We start from the raw sequence: 16014 nt of genomic DNA on the forward strand, positions 1-16014 counted from the left end.
AGATTTGGTTATCCAGTAGCCAGCATATATTGGGAAGACGTACAAGAATAAAGAGAACCTTCACGATAGACCATCTTTTTTTCTGCAATTATACTCAAATGAGCAAAAACGATTTCTATGCTTGGATATTGACGGTACCCAGATGAGTTCGACCTAGCATGGGTGGATAGACCGCCTAAATAGTTGCCAAGTAGGTGAATAGATCAGGGTACTAACTTCTAGGTCAAGTGTGGTAGCTAACATGATCGACAATTAGCTAAAGCCAACTTAAAGAGAAAATTCAGAGGATCTCACAGTGCTCGTAAAGAGACACAACTGCAACTGCAACTTGGGGAAAGCTCTCAGCACTCCGAGTATGGGGAAGATGTAAGACGGCCTACACTTGACAAATATCGCACACTGCGTGCCATAAGCAAAATGGTTGACGGACTCGGGTCCACTCATATCGATGGAAAGGTGGGGGGAACTTAGCAGGTCCGCCGTAGCTTAGATCGCCCTCTTTAAGATAAAGCTGCTGGAGATAAAGATAGATTTCCACGCAAGCAGCAATAGCGCCCCGAAGTGTTAGCGCTGACAGCTGATACATTCCGATTGAGACGGAGGGGCATCCCACCTGTATAAAGAGTATAAAGAGGGGACTGAGATGGTAAGCAGCCTCAGGCCAGTTATTTACAGCGACCAGTTCTGCACAGCAGGAGCTGTTTACGGAGACACATGGAATTACTCCTCCAGGCTCAGCGACACGCCCGAACCGAATAAGGCTCACAGATAAGATCTGGAAGAGCATTTGACATTTGAGTGACGTGCATATTTCGGCAACGCACTTTTCCTGACGCCATTGGCCACCTGTTAAACCCAATCCGAGACGCTCCAAGACGCCGGGACCATCGTCTTTACTTCGGAAGAAGTTTATGACCGTTGAGATTCCTTCTTCCAATTTACAACTTCACTTTCACAGTCAGCCATGTCCATCCTACCTGCATTCCTTCGGTCGCCCGTTTCGCATATAATGGGTGCAAAATGTCACAAGGTACCCACTTCCTAGATCGATGAGACTCCACTTGAGGAAGACCGTGAAGAGGTGCCTGAAACTCCTCGGTCCTTGTCATAGTACGTACTATCAATTCAACGAGCCAAACATCACCTTCATTCCTACTGAGGTGTTTTATCTCTTCTTCTACCTTTTGAAGTGTCAAATTTGAACAATCGAAGGTGATAACTCGAAGTCATCCCGGTGGCATGCATAATTATACTTGTACATGAAGCTTCATTAGGGAGACGTTCCCCTTAATGAGCGACGCTCCTCACTCAAGGTTGCGATTTCTTTTACGTCAACAACTTTGAAAGGCCAGGTCAACCAATTACCACCACTGCGCAAGCTTGGGAGAAACATATCTTCCAATAGCTCGTCAACGGCTTGGGGCCAACTGCAAATTAGCTTGTTTTCAGTGGATGTAAGAGCAAAATGATAGTGCAACCCACGTCATGAAATCCAGACTACCACTGTGGCTGTCATTCAACCAAGAGAGCATCTGAGGGAATCGGGTCTTCATCCAAGCGGACTTTCGCTCCCCTTCAGACATGGCCTTTTCAGGAGATGAAGGAAGGCGCATGAGATCGTTGCGAAAATACGATGCTGTCCAGTGAGCAGCTACTTCGCTGACATGAGCAAAATCAGCAGAGAACTGAAACCGATACTCAGTTAACATCAGAGCTTTCGCGGAGGAGACTGTGCTCACCAGTGCGCCTGCAATTGCAAAGTCACGCCTGTCAATATTCTTCGCGGGAACAATGCCTCGGTGTATTGAGGTAGCCCATTTGCTTTGTTCAGAGGGTTGAGGGGGTGGGTTTGCCAATGAAGCATATTTCCATTCGTTTTCAAAATCACAAGTGGGGGTGTGTCTGGCGATGCCAAGCTCTTCAGCCATGTCCTCTAAAACGGCGTCAACAATGGCATAGAAGGGATGGTGAAGGACTCTTACTTTCGAAGATAGGCGACCAGGAAGATTGGTACCCTGTGGCTAAAATCACAACTTTCGCCGGAAGCGTCCGTCCGTCACTCAAGAGCAGAGATTTCCCGTCTTTTGCATACCCAATGGCTCTGGTAGGAGCAGCGAGGTCAATATGCCCTGCGGTTACCAGCCCATGGAAGCTGTCCGGCCGTACCAGTCCTTCATCGCTGAGACGAAGACCCCAAAAATTTGAGTGTGTACGCCGGAGAGGGGATTCGTTTGGAATTTTGTATGCGGCAAACTGGCCAACGGTTAGTTAGAATCTGCATCTTGCGACTGTACTATGAGAAGTACCGCTTGTTTAAGTAGTGTCCTCCACAGAAACCGCGTAATGAGGCCCCCAATCCAAGTCTTGTGGAGAAATCGCCTGTGTGAATGTTAACAATGCCATGCGAAGTAAAAAAAATAATCTAATTCACTCCAGGTGACTCCTGAGCTCAATGTGGGGCGAAAAAATGGCCATGAATCTGCAAAAAAGCCGAACATGATGCAACTGGAGACGAAGGCGCAACACATCCTTACCTGCTCTTACGAATGAAAGCTGGTAGGGGAGCTGGACCGGCAAAAAAGGCATCTGCGACTTCAAAGACATTCGTGACCTTGCGTCCTTCATTGGCCAACTTCGCGCACATGCTGGTGAAAGGTGAGGTTAGCATTTGCTAGCCGAGACGAAGGGGAGACTTGCTCGCGCGCTGATTTTCCACCACCAACAACAATGACAGCATCTAATGGGTCGCCATTGCTCGTCGCTTTCGGCTTGACAGAGGCCAGGATTTCATCCAAGCAGGGAGCAAATTGTGACGAATGAATGACAATTCCCCCAAATCCCGCCTTCTTAGCTGCATCCGGAGAAAGGTTAGCGGGAATGCTGGGGTTGCTGCAGCCCTACATCCGCCTATATATGTCGCAGCGATAAATATCAACGGGTTGGACACACACCCCAGTAGAGAGAATGATCCGCGAAAATGTCAAAATCTCCTCCGAGCCGGATCTGAGGTTCTCCGTTTTAACCAGCCAGATGCCCTTCTCATTGCGTCGGATATTCAGCACTTCCATCTCCATACGAAACTTGGCTTTATTCTTCAAAAACTTCTCCGTGAATGTTTCCATGTATTTGGATACATCGGTCCCAGTCAACCGGGCGCCAGTTTGCTCATACCTTTCCGGAGGGGGCATATCCAGCGCGGAGAAGCGGTATTGACCATGCACGCTGGAATCCGTTCTTCAGTAATTTGAACAGTCGATATGAAGTCGATTAACCAACTTGTTGATATGCAATCCAGGATAAACCCGATGTTGCGCCCAGGTACCACCAACGGATTTGTCCCGGGAAACAAGTGTTACGTCCGTAAAGCCGTCTTGTAGTAGGACATGCGCAGTGATGAGTCCGGCTGCCCCAGCGCCAATGATACCGATAGGTTGAGAGAGCACATCTGTGGGGGAGGACATCACGAAGGTGGGAAGGTCAATGTGGGGGAAAGGCCGTTAAATAAAACAAAGACTGATGATGATTGTGGTAGCACCTACATTCCCTTGTCGGATAAACCTCCGCGACGGATGGGATAACTCATCAAGGGATGGATTGCGATGTGCCTGAGTCAATACATGTAAGGGTTGAGTTTGTCAACGACACAAGTCGCACAACCTACTTACACTTGACGTTTGTAGAAGAGATTCCACAACTGTGAGTGGTCATGCCAGACATTGAATGCTGAAGCTTTGAAATTCTGGATTTGAAGGACGCAACAAACGTTGTTAATTCCGCGGCGTCCGATCACGTCATGCTTCAAGATGGGAAAAACCAACATGATGAGGCTTCCCGCTGGCGGCCGTACTTATCTGATAACCCGGTGTAACAACGTGCAGTTTACGCGTCAAGAGCCTGAGACGTGAATCGTACATGAAAATAGCAAGATCATTGTCCTGATTATCCTGGATAGCAGCCCTCGGCAATCGGAGAGGCGATGAGCTTGATGACTGGGACGTGGAAGAACGATAGCGATGGCCGCCTCACTTCATGTTCTTTTTACACTTGTGCGTGCCTTTATGTTCCTTCCAGCCCTCCTTATGACATTCAGGACCGCAGAAGAAGGCTCGGCCATTACAAGTACCTAGACATTCGACGTCGTCAGCGAAATGGCAAAACCTGTCTCTCAACGACTCACCAGAGCACGTCTTCCACATGCCAGCATCACCGCATGTAAAGCATCGCTGCCAAGGACCAGCCTTCGCAGTCCGTGCCTCTTCATCCAGGTCGACTCCCTCAAAGTCACCCCCTGGAACGTCAAGGCGGAGCTGCCACACATCACCGAAGCTCCGCGTGTTGAGGCTACTTCCGCGACTAGGAACGTAGTCGGTGTTGGTGAACCCACCAAAGAGGTACGTTTTTCCAGTGGCAGTGTCGGTGTGGAGTTGTGCTTGGCAGCGGTAGGTGGGGAACCCGCGAGTAAGAACTTGTCGCCACTTGGGCTGGGGTATCTCTGATGGAGGTATGGGTCTGTCGGAAATACCAGCGGAGGTAGAAGAAGAAGATGACGGGGGTTTGATGAGTGACATGCTTAAAGAATCTGGTGTCTCGTGGATGAAGGTGTCGGCGTAGTAGGAGTAGTCAAACCTGCGCTTCTGCACAGGGTAGACGGTGGGTATATTAGCACAGTACCCGCCGAATGTGATCACCTTCTTGAGATTCGGGTTCTAAAAAAATGATATCAGCAGTGAGAAGAAGTACAAATTGACCAAGACGAACATAGGTGCAAGCCATTTCGGCCCTCGAAGATGGCGGATTCCCCGCAACCCGTTCCCTCCTCCACTTCTCACCCTCAATGTCCCAGCTCCACATGTCGCTATAAGGAAATCCGATATGGGCCCCGTGAAGCTCCCCCGTAAGCCGAGCACCTTCGCGATCGCATTGGCCCATGAGAAGCCAGAAGCGGCCCTTTTCCACCCAGCTGGACGGAGAAACGCGAGGTCCAGGACAAGAGTAGTCGCCCTTCGCTGGAGGCATAACATAGCCTGAGAGCCGACGCCACTCCTTCGTAGCAAGATCAAGCTCCATGAACAGGTTGCACCCAACCTTAGTCCCTCCATGGCTACCCCCGAAGACATACATCTTCCCATTAATCAGCTGGGTGGTCGCATGGCAGGTGTCTTGTCCCCGATAGGGCCAGTTATCCTGAACCCCAGCTGAGATATCGGTTGCCGTAGATTTGTATGTCGTAGTGATACTCCCCCACGTTTCGGTGACGAGGTTGAAATAGTCCAACCTGGGCCGGCCAGTAAAAAGGTAGGCACGCTTCTGTTCCTCGTGCACCACCATATTCCAGCCAACGAACAAGCCCGTCTTGGACATGGGGATGGGGTAGTTGGGTAACTGACGCCACTCGTCCAACTTGATGAGGTCAAGGCACCAGAAATCCCGATAGAATGGCCCATGAGACTCCTTGGCGCCACCAGCAACGTACAACCTGCTATTCCAGATGAAGCTCGCGAATCTCAAGCGACACATGATTCTCCCTGGGGGGGCCTTGACCTGCAGCTTCTTCCAGGACCCACGGATCTGCAAGGAAGGCGCCGTGACCTTGAGTTTCGCGCAGAGCTGGGGGTCTGGATGGCGCAGCGAAATGGCGTCTACGACTTTGTTCATATCGTTCATGGCATTCACTTCGGGTGTGAAGTGGGGTTTTGGCATGCCTTTGATGGTGTCACATGCGTTCCACCGTCTCTGGGCAGCTGTTGCGGTATTTCCGAGGTCGTGAAGGAGGGCGGCGCCTGTGGTGAGCGCCGTGACGCGCTGGAACGTGATTTCTGGCAGGTCGATGTTGTGGTCGAACCAATCTTCACATAGCGATTCAGATATCCTCTTCCTCCGTTAAGTTCATCGAAAACTCACCATACAACGGACCTTGCTCTGCGGAATAATATCCGTTCAAGTAAAGTACATTCACCTCATCCAGCCAAGCGAGGGCCTGTACACGTCGTAAGCACGTCGACGAGTCTTGAACCATGCGAGCCACGTACACTTTCGATATCCTTCTCGTGTATATAGCACTTGGCCATACCATTGCAGCATCCCATCAGATTAGCCCTTTCGAAGTGGCCCACATTCGTATATTGAGCACTCCTGAGCCCACCACCGCTCGAACCTGAAATTCCTGGAATCTGGAATTGGTCACCAACCAACTGTTTGGCGTCGTTCCAGTATAACGCTTTAGCTTCGTCCCATTTCCCAGCTTTCACAATCTTGTCGCCGACGCGGCTGCGAAGAAGAGCTTTAAACATTTTAGAAGACAAAGACCATGGCGGTTTTGACGTACCTCGTCATCATAATGCTCAATATACTTTCCATAGCTTTGAGAATTTGTACAATGAGGTAGAAGGGCGTCGAAAGGCGCCAGCGCTGCGCGCAGGGTTTGAGCAGGTTAGTTTTTAGTGAAATAATTCGAAATTAATTTTAAATATATGGATATTATTCCCCGATGGCACAGAGTTCGCCTGGTCGTTCTCCAGCTCTTTTCATCCGTCCATTCACCACTTCACCACCAACTCCGGCGTCGCCGCCATCGCTCGAAATGTATTGCTGAGTTCGCCTTGTCGTTCTGTCGCTCTATTCATCCATCCATTCACCACCTCACCACCAACTCCGGCGGCCACAGACGCTCTTCCCTCCTCAATCATAACTCGCCTTCTCAAAATCCCAGACAGACATATCACCTCTTCCTCCACCTGAATCCCAACACCCACAGCGGGCACCCAGAGCCCTTTACATCCTGCCCAATCAACCTTCGCGTGCTCCTTTCTTCTCGAAGAGGCGCAGATTCGCCCTTCCTTCGCACAACCCTAAAAAATAGAGTTGACGATCCAGTGCTCTTGCAGCGGGTACAAACTCATCGTGGCCTCGCGGTCCCTTGGGGAAAGATCGGTTTCTGATGCGATGACAGCCTAGGGAAACACAATATAAATTCCGCTGGTGGAGAGACCTTGAAAAGATGATGGTTTGAGGGCGTCGTTGAGAGGCTTGAGGAAAACTCCGAACCTCCTCGAAACCGACGAAGCAAAAGGGAAAGCAAGTAGGATACACATCCGGCCCCAGCAACCCAACATCCACCCCCTTTTTTCTTTCTCATCGAAGGGTTTCCATCCGAACCTCGGCCACAATATCCGATTGTGGACATAGAAAGAACGACGACGAGTGCCTGGACATTCTATAACCATTCGCTCTCGGGCCTCCACCGCACACCGAAACGGGGAAGCATTGCACCCAGAGTTAGAGCGTAGAAGGTCTTGCCAACTATCAACATCAACCAGGAATAGCGTTAAAGGTCAACAACGTACTTGACCGACAGGAGGCGGTAGAAGAGCTGTCGAGATCGGAAGGCAACAAACACGTCCTTTCAGAACGGTAATGGTATGTGAAGTCATTCTGGAGATTCAAGTGACGCCGTTCTTTGTCATTTGGAAGAAAGCGGGTGGACATGGGTGTGCGGGATGCGGAACACGCCATGATTTCAGAAAGTAGTAGAATAGAGCCAGCTACGTAGATAGTCATTAGCTGCCGCCGTTGTAGAAGAGAATTTGAAGATAAACTTATGTGAAGATGAGTGTTCGGCGGCCTATCGACTGCTAAACCAAAGAACCACAAGTTGGCATCCCACCAAGGACTCAATGTAGGCACGACCAATCTGAGTGCTTCTTGGAGACAACGTATTCTATTCGAATCCAGCCACTCAGGAGGTTTGAAGGATGGTGACGCCAGATGGGTGGACACCAGATGAACCCACCACGACGGCTGCCGAAGATATTGTCAGCCAAAAGCTCCTACGTTCAGCGAGTATACTCCGCACCTTCATTTACGAGAGATTTTTGAGACCTGGTCACAGCTGCACGAACTCGTCGGGGAAGTGCGAAGCGAAAGAACCGCCTAGTACCGTCAGTCCAATTTAGTCCAATAGGCGCGTTCAGCACTGACAGCGGACTACGTTCTCTTGGCTTAAACTCTGTAATGCCATACAACGCCAAAGTGCTAGGAAGTAGAGCCCACATATCAAAGAGGGCATGCTGCTGAGGGACGAGAAAGTTGGAGGCGGAAATGCCCAGGCACGTGCTCGTGTGTAAATGAAAATGCACGCACTCACCTCGTGGCGTGATTGGGTCTATCCTGGCATCCGAGCGCTCCCCTTTCTTTCCCTGCCTCTCATACCTCCTTCTTGCGCTCATCATTGACCACTCAGAATGAGTGGAGCACACATTTTTCCAAATTCTCACAACATTGCTGTTAGCGGCGGTACGTTCTATGCAGCTGATACTGTGAGTGGAATAGCTAGATGCCTGCCAGGAAGCTTGATTGCATTGATCTCTGGCAGATGTACATCCACAACATCCACACCAGCAATAGAACAACATCTGATGGAGTAATTCCCCTCATGCCAAACCCCAGCAAACGGTTCACAGGCCGTACAGAAGTCATCACCAAACTCAAGAAGCATTTTTCTTTTGATGCAAATGACTCAGATCAGAAGAGAAAGTTCTTCCTGTTACATGGAATGGGTGGTATTGGAAAGACTCAGATTTGCTTGAAGTTCATCGAGGAAATGTCTGACCAGTGAGTATCTTTTGAACACCACTTCAATCACTCTTCAAGGTTTGAATTCAATTACCTTCAGTTTTTCTACTGTTTTCTGGATAGATGCATCCTCAGTTGGCACAATCACACAGGGACTCAAGGGTATCTGTAAGCTTCCTGCAGCCCGGTCTAGTGGACTAGATGGCTCACATGAATCTGCTCTTTACTGGATTGGCTTACTGAAGGAGAACTACATAATGGTCTTTGACAATGCTGATGTTCTATCTCATGCTGAGCTGGAGGCTTATCTTCCACCTGGAAGGGGGGGAAACATTCTGATAACTAGTCGCAACTCCACCATGAGAATTCTGACGTCACCTGAGAATTCTCTTGAAATAACTGAGATGGAGGAAAATGATGCCATTGTATTACTTCTAAGAGCCAGTTGCTTGGATCCATTTCTAATGGAATTTCAAACTGATGCTTCTAAGATTGTGAAGGAGCTCTTTTACCTTCCTCTTGCTATTGATCAGGCTGGTGCTTATATTGCTTCTGGGGCCACCACTATTGGAGACTACCTTGCAATATATTCAGAGCACCGAAAAACACTATTGTCTCATTCTGAATTTACTGGAGCTTCTAAGTATAACAGAACTGTGTATGGAACTTGGGAGCTATCATATAAAGAAATTCAGCAAAGGGCTGAATCTGAGGATTCTCACAAGGCCAATGCAGCCAATAGTGGAATGCTCATTCTGGGATTATTTTCTTTTTTCCATCATGAGGGAATCACTGAAGAGATATTTTCTTATGCTGCCCTCCTGGAAGATTGTAAAACTCCAATATCAAATATACCTCTTGCCAGTTCTCTGTTAGACCGAAGACTACTCCCTCTCTGTGAGAATGGTACTTGGGATAACTTCATTTTTAGAGAGGGGATTAGGATATTACTGTCTTTTGCCTTAATCAGAAGGGGCCCATCTAATAATGTGTATGTGATGCATCCACTGGTTCATACCTGGGGCAGGGATAGATTAAATCTGAATGAAAGGAAAGAATATTGCTTGATGGCTTATGTCATTTTGGCTTGCTCACTAAGATGGGATGCAGGCCAGCCATATGAATTTCAGAGGGGTTTGGTAACACATGTAAGAGCAAATATGGAGTATTTCAAACCAGAATGTAATCAGAATATTGCCACTTACATGGACGATGCTTATGCAAACTTTGGGAGACTGCTGAAGGAACAAGGATATTCAAGAGAAGCAGAAAAATTACAGATTGAAGTTGTAGATATGAGGATCAGAATGCTTGGAGTGGAACACCCAGACACAGTTCAGGCTATGGGAAATCTTGCATCAACATATTATAAATGTGGAAAATACAGAGAGGCAGAGAAGATGGACATTCAAGTTCTGGATAGAACAAACAGAATCTTTGGAGTGGAACACCCAAAGACAATTGTTGCCATGGGAAACCTAGCATCAGCATATCATAAACTTGCAAAATACACAGAGGCAGAAAAGCTGGAGATCCAGATCCTGGATGCAAGGAACAAAATTCTGGATGCCAGGATCAGAATTCTTGGAGTGGAGCATCTAGATACAATAAGAGCCATGGCAAATCTAGCAGTAACATATGGACATCTTGGAAAGTACACAGAGGCAGAGAAGCTGAAGATACAAGTTCTTGACACAGCAAACAGAATTCTTGGAGTGGAACACCCAGACACAATCCATGCCATGGGAAGTCTATCATCAACATATTCTAAATTAGGAAGATACAGAGAGGCAGAGAAGCTTAAGACCCAGATTCTGAAAGCAAGGACAAGAATTCTTGGAGTAGAACACCCAGACACAATCCATGCCATGGAGAGTCTAGCAGTAACATGTGGATGCCTGGAAAAGTATGCAGAGGCAGAGAAGCTCGAGATGCAAGTTCTGGATGTGAGGACCAGAACTTTTGGAGTGGAACACCCAGACACAATCCACATCATGGGGAATCTAGCAGTAACATTTAGGTGCCTGGGAAAATACACAGAGGCAGAGACACTGCAGATCCAAGTTCTGGATGCAAGAAACAGAATTTTTGGAGTGGAAAATTCAGACACCATTCTAGCCATGAAACATTTAGCAGCAATATATGGAAACACAGGAAAATACACAGAGGCAGAGAAGCTGGAGATCCAAGTAATGAATGCAAGGACCAGGATTCTTGGAGTGGAACACCCAGACACAATCCATGCCAAGGGAAATCTAGCATCAACTTATTATAAACTAGGAAAATACACAGAGGCAGAGAAGCTGCAGATCCAAGTTCTGGATGCAAGAAAAAGAATTATCGGAGTGGAACACCCCCACACCATCCAAGCTATGGAAAATTAGCATTAACCTTTAAAAATCTGGGCAGATACACAGATGCTGAGAAGCTAGTCATCCTAGCTCAGGACATAAAAAGCAGAGTACCTGCAGCAAATTTCTCCTATACAATTGCCACTATGGCCAATGTCCAAAAAGCACAGGAGACCCATTTCCCAGTGCAAGGAGCCTAGTCTCTGTAGAAGAAAATTTGCTTTCAATACAGATTGTTTTGATTCCTTCAACTCAAGATGTTCCTGCAGATATGATAATTAATTTTGAGCAAAAGGTACATTGTTGTTTCAACCTCCTCTGATGGTTTCCTTTTCAGTCCAATCTTTTTCCAAACTTGCATATAGAATCTAAATCCAAAAAAAAAAATCATTCCAGAATCCACAATGAGAAAGATTGGGAAAGCCAAGGAAATAAGGGAAATATGTTTATTGTTTTCATGTTAATGTCTTATGGCATGATAAAAGTGGGTTTGTAGTAAAAGAATATGAGAAACATTGGGGCATGGTAGAGTAACAAGATGTAAATCAGAAGTAGGAGTACCATTTATAAAAGGTATATAAAAAATCATCAAGGCTCAGTTTGAATGGGTATTTAGAACCAATTTGAATTTTGCAAGATAGTGTTTGAAAAAAACTGGGATTAGAGGGCCTACCCCCAGCATGCCATGTTGTAGGAGCAGCCAAGTGAAATAGGGAGTGAACTTGGCACATACAGATATTAGAATTCAAAACCAGCCTTATAAAAGTTTCTTACTGTGAAGCCAATGTGAAGCACAGTTTATAATATATGTAGATGTAGCATTAATTTACACCAACATATATAGATTAGAATTAACAATGTACATGGGGGTTGGGATGAAAAATGTGTACTGAAACTGGAATTGAAGATGTGTTCCAGGGGGTCAAGGGGCTTGCTCCCGGCGAGCCGTAACCCGCAGTGAAGGAATGGCTGAGCGCCAACGAGCGCCGTGCCTAGGCGCGGGTTTTAGGCTTGTATGAAAAGCTATAAAACCGAGTAGACCTCGATTTCTAGATGGTCGTGTCATGTGCAAGAAAAATATATGTTTGCGGAGTGTAAAAGCTTCAAACGAAATGCAAAATTGGGGAAAGGAGACAGAGCACCACAGATTTTTTTTTTTTCCAACTTTATATGATCTGGTAGATATTTCGTCATACGGGGAATGTGGTGGACAATAATATATAGATCGAGACAAGTTCAAGTGATGAACGAAAAAAGAAAAAACGAGAGGGCTGCGACCGGGATTCGTGACTGGGAAGGGAAGAGAGTAACTAATAAGAAGAAATAAAAGAAACGGACGTGCACGACATTGCAACTGTCAATTTAGCGAAAATGGGGGGTCAAAAGCAACGTTGACTCACAAAGCACATATACTGGATGAAACATGAGCTGAAGTCGAAGTTGGGCTGCGAAGATAATTCATTTTAATAAACAGCATCGTGTTAAAATAAAACCATGTGAAACGAAGGTGTCCTCACCAGAGTCAAAGTGCCCCACACTGAGTACCCAGTTCAACAACAGAAACAACCAACCGCTGCTTCACCGTTGTCAGCGGTGCCACGTCTGGTGAGACGATGCTCGGGACCTTCGAGGAAGCCCCCAACAATCATCCAGGTGTGCAAGCACACATCTGCCTGCCCACGCATCCATGAAGAAGCGACTTTCCACACCCGGGTAACACCAGTACCCAGGATGCTTTAGGACATGTGTGGCATGGGGAGTGGTTGTTCTGCGAATGAAAGGGTACCCGCTAATTGCATCTGTGAAGGTATGAGCTGGTGGCCCCGAAGGATGCGTGTTAGGTGGTTGACAAAACAATAATATGAATAGAGTTTACAATAAGCGCATGAGCCCGCCCAGTTAAAAACGCCACGCCCAGAAAGAAAATCGCCGTCGTATAGACGCTGCTGGACATAAACGGTAAGGCAACGGAGTGAAGTCGATAGTTATATTGGACTCACCCATATTTGAATGCACCGCGTGTTGACGAGGCCAAACCTGCCACAAGAAAGAAAAAGCCACTTATGCACCATGTTGAAACCAAGTCAACCTTCATCCAGCGTCAGTCCTGGCAGATGGTGTGTCACTCCGGCCCCCCTGACAGGAGGGGCCATGCCAACACGCCAATACCTGGATTGATTACACATCCAGGCAAGGCATGCGGCTACTTTACCATGCTTAGGCTTGAGGCCACCACGCAATAGGAGATGTGACCGTGGCGATATCTGACTTGTAAACGGAAATGGATGGCTCGCCTAGATGGTAATGCGGTGGTAATGCGCTGTCCAAGGAAGCGATGATGTTGCGGCGACGAGATTACATAGAGACTATCAAGATCGCATAGCGTTAGGCGTGAGTGGCTGACATAAAGAATTAGCTTGTGTGGCTTACTAGGCGTGAGTGGTGGCATGAAGAGGCAAACATCAGAGAGAGGCTGTGATGCACTGAGGGCTTGTATGTCCAAGTAAGCGATGATATTGCGGTGGCAAGGTTACATAGAGACTACTGAAATCGCATAGCGTTAGGCGTGAGCAACATAGAATTAGCTTGTCTGGAAGCTAGCGAGATAGTTGTGGCTTACTAGGCGTGAGCAGCAGCATGAGGAGGCGAACATCGGAAAGGCGAGATAAATAGAAAAGTTAAGGGTACTTACCAGTGTTCGCTAGAGGAAGGCGATACAATCTAGGCGTGATCAGTCAGGGGTGATGGTGGTGCTGGTGGTGGTGGTGGTTTGAATCTGAGCAACGAAATGAGAGCCTCTACAAATTATTTATAGTCACGTGTGTTTGGTAGAGTTTTGGTAGCCAAATACACCCCTTCTCTTTGCATTGGGCATCCGGAAAGAAGACTCACCAACTTATAAAACCAAGCTTGGGTGCGCCGCTTGAATGCCATTGTATCGCATATTTCTGATTATGGATAGGAGAACTTGGACTGGCGGTGCGCGTGCCTGCCAAATGTTGGGTGGTCATTGAGTGGTCAAAAGAGTGCTACTATCAGTGAAAAGAGTGTCATCGACGATAGCCGCGGTTAAGGCACAAGGAGAAAGCACCCACCGTCAAGCGCCCACCTGCTGTTGCAACCTACGACCTCACGATGGCCAAGCACGTAAAGTTGAGAACACCGCTGGCCAAGCTTTTCTGGATGGGCAGGGAGGAACTGAACCAGTAAGTTCTGTGTCAGTCTCGGCACTTTTGGTCTTGAATGATAGATTAGGTATCTCAAACGAAAAGCGAACACCGTAATAGTGCGTACTCTTTGTCATATACATCGTCTATCTCACATAATGCATGCAGTATACTATCGGTTATATACCAAAGAAGGCCGACTCGAATCAAACAACCCGATCTTCTCTAATGATCGCTTCATCAGTCATATCTTGTCGAAATCAGTGAGACCCCCTCACACAGCAGCCTCGCTGAAGAGGTACGTCTGCAAGATTGAAGGCATGGAAGGCTCGGGAAAGGGCGCTTTCAAGTATCTGTTGCTGTCAGAAAAAAAGCCTTTGGACGATTCTGCTCGTCTTGCACTCCGAGAGAACTCTGGGCCAGGATCATCTGAGGTTGACCCTGTAGTTCTCGTTGTTGATAAGGGCCCTGCCGCTGAGAAGAAACTCAAATCTGCTAGTAATGCAGGCTCGAATAGATTGTCCGTATGGAAGATTGAACAATGTTTTGGTGCGCCTTGTGGTTTTGGTCTCAACAACGCAAAAACTCATGCTCATCAGTGCATTACCGACTTTACGACGATGATGGCAAAGCTGTCTCGAAAATGTCGTTTGACGAGAGCAACTCTTCTTTGGGTCGCATTGACATATTTACCATCCCGCCACCGCAAACAGTTGCTTCCTTGAAAGATCATCTTGCCCATGTAGAAGGGGTCTCAGGTCACCATGTTCAGTTGCTTGAGAACGAGGATGGAGAGGTCACCTTGAGCGATGGCGATGCCATCGCCCTTCTCACTGATGATTTTCCGGGCTCAAAAGAGGGTCAGCCGATAGTGTTCACATATGCACAGAGTGCTTCTGATAAAATGGAGAACCCATCCTTTTCAAAGCGTCTTACAGGCATATCAAACTGGGGTAAGTGGGAATTGTTATTGAGGAATACCGTGTAGCCTCTCATGTTGTTTAGCCGGCGCGACTGTGGATGCCACCTGGCACTCAATAGTGATTGGAGAGATCTTCCAAACAGACGGACTTCACGAGATAAAGCCATTCCAATCTGGTTCTCATCGCTATGGTGTTTCTGTCTGACTTTGGAATTTTTTTCTTTATTAATCTTTCCGTAGTAGATTTCCCTTGCTATGTCAGAATAAATAGTTCCGGAAATAAAGCTTGTACACTCACTGATCAAAAGTAATGTCACATGATTTTTTGGACAAAGTTGGTGTTATAACACAAGAACCAAACATTTTAAGGATTAAACTCTGGTGCATGAAACATAGCTAAGGAGGTGTAGATTGTATATACCAAGTCTGGGGATGAACAGATAAAAACTCAGGATACAGCAGGGCATTGACTGTGATAACTCCCAAAAATGGGATGTGACAAAATGGGAAATTCTAAATGGCTGCAACCTACTGGAAGCAATTCACAACTTGAGGAAGAGATATTTTGAACACTGGATCTCCCTGCTATTGTTATGAGCTTCATTAAGTCTTTGGGCTAGAAAATTTTATATCCTCCCCTAAAAGGTAAATTTGAACTTGATCTCAATTTATATACTTTTCACTCAATATACTTGTTGGAATGAGATAAAATGACTCCTCATTAATGTTGGTAGTGTGTATAATATAAAAGGTAGGTAGAAATGTTAAAATGAACATTGCATAATGTCTTTAGAAGCTAATTTCCAGAGTTTTTCTGGAAGTAAACAAGTATCTACAGCATTGGTCCTTCTTTTCTGCAAGAAGAAAAAATGCTACCATCCTTTTGAGTTGATTGATGGAGACTTGGGATGTCTTTTAAACAATGCCTGAAGTATAGCATGATAGCAAATAGATTGTCACTGGGTATAACTTGAAAAGTCCCCAATAAAGTACATTTTGCATC

At 46.8% G+C, this 16014-nt stretch overlaps 4 protein-coding genes across 4 annotated transcripts; 2 read left to right on the plus strand and 2 right to left on the minus strand.

The window, feature by feature from the left end:
* Positions 1-1270: 1270 nt before the first annotated feature.
* LACBIDRAFT_314531 (uncharacterized protein) lies at positions 1271-3461 on the minus strand (the record flags this gene model as incomplete). The annotated part of the gene is made up of 10 exons (XM_001889056.1): positions 1271-1427; positions 1483-1685; positions 1740-1933; positions 1983-2253; positions 2307-2379; positions 2432-2479; positions 2535-2645; positions 2698-2897; positions 2952-3222; positions 3277-3461. The coding sequence occupies 10 exons, from the start codon at positions 3459-3461 to the stop codon at positions 1271-1273; spliced, it is 1713 nt and encodes a 570-aa protein (XP_001889091.1).
* Positions 3462-4022: 561 nt separating this feature from the next.
* LACBIDRAFT_334294 (uncharacterized protein) lies at positions 4023-6686 on the minus strand (the record flags this gene model as incomplete). Its single annotated transcript, XM_001889057.1, has 7 exons — positions 4023-4123; positions 4178-4706; positions 4759-5846; positions 5902-5977; positions 6030-6267; positions 6326-6408; positions 6549-6686. 7 exons carry the CDS (start codon positions 6684-6686, stop codon positions 4023-4025), a joined length of 2253 nt encoding a protein of 750 aa, XP_001889092.1.
* A 5777-nt stretch (positions 6687-12463) lies between these two features.
* On the plus strand, positions 12464-13100 carry LACBIDRAFT_314535 (uncharacterized protein; the record flags this gene model as incomplete). Its single annotated transcript, XM_001889013.1, has 3 exons — positions 12464-12712; positions 12812-12856; positions 12914-13100. The coding sequence occupies exon 3, from the start codon at positions 12933-12935 to the stop codon at positions 13098-13100; it is 168 nt and encodes a 55-aa protein (XP_001889048.1). The 5' UTR covers positions 12464-12712; positions 12812-12856; positions 12914-12932.
* A 957-nt stretch (positions 13101-14057) lies between these two features.
* On the plus strand, positions 14058-15322 carry LACBIDRAFT_314536 (uncharacterized protein; the record flags this gene model as incomplete). Its single annotated transcript, XM_001889014.1, has 6 exons — positions 14058-14128; positions 14195-14208; positions 14258-14638; positions 14689-15042; positions 15095-15202; positions 15252-15322. 6 exons carry the CDS (start codon positions 14058-14060, stop codon positions 15320-15322), a joined length of 999 nt encoding a protein of 332 aa, XP_001889049.1.
* Between the last annotated feature and the right edge of the window lie 692 nt (positions 15323-16014).

Source organism: Laccaria bicolor, genomic scaffold (assembly GCF_000143565.1).
Source record: "Laccaria bicolor S238N-H82 LACBIscaffold_61 genomic scaffold, whole genome shotgun sequence".
Classification (NCBI taxonomy): Eukaryota; Fungi; Basidiomycota; class Agaricomycetes; order Agaricales; family Hydnangiaceae; genus Laccaria; species Laccaria bicolor.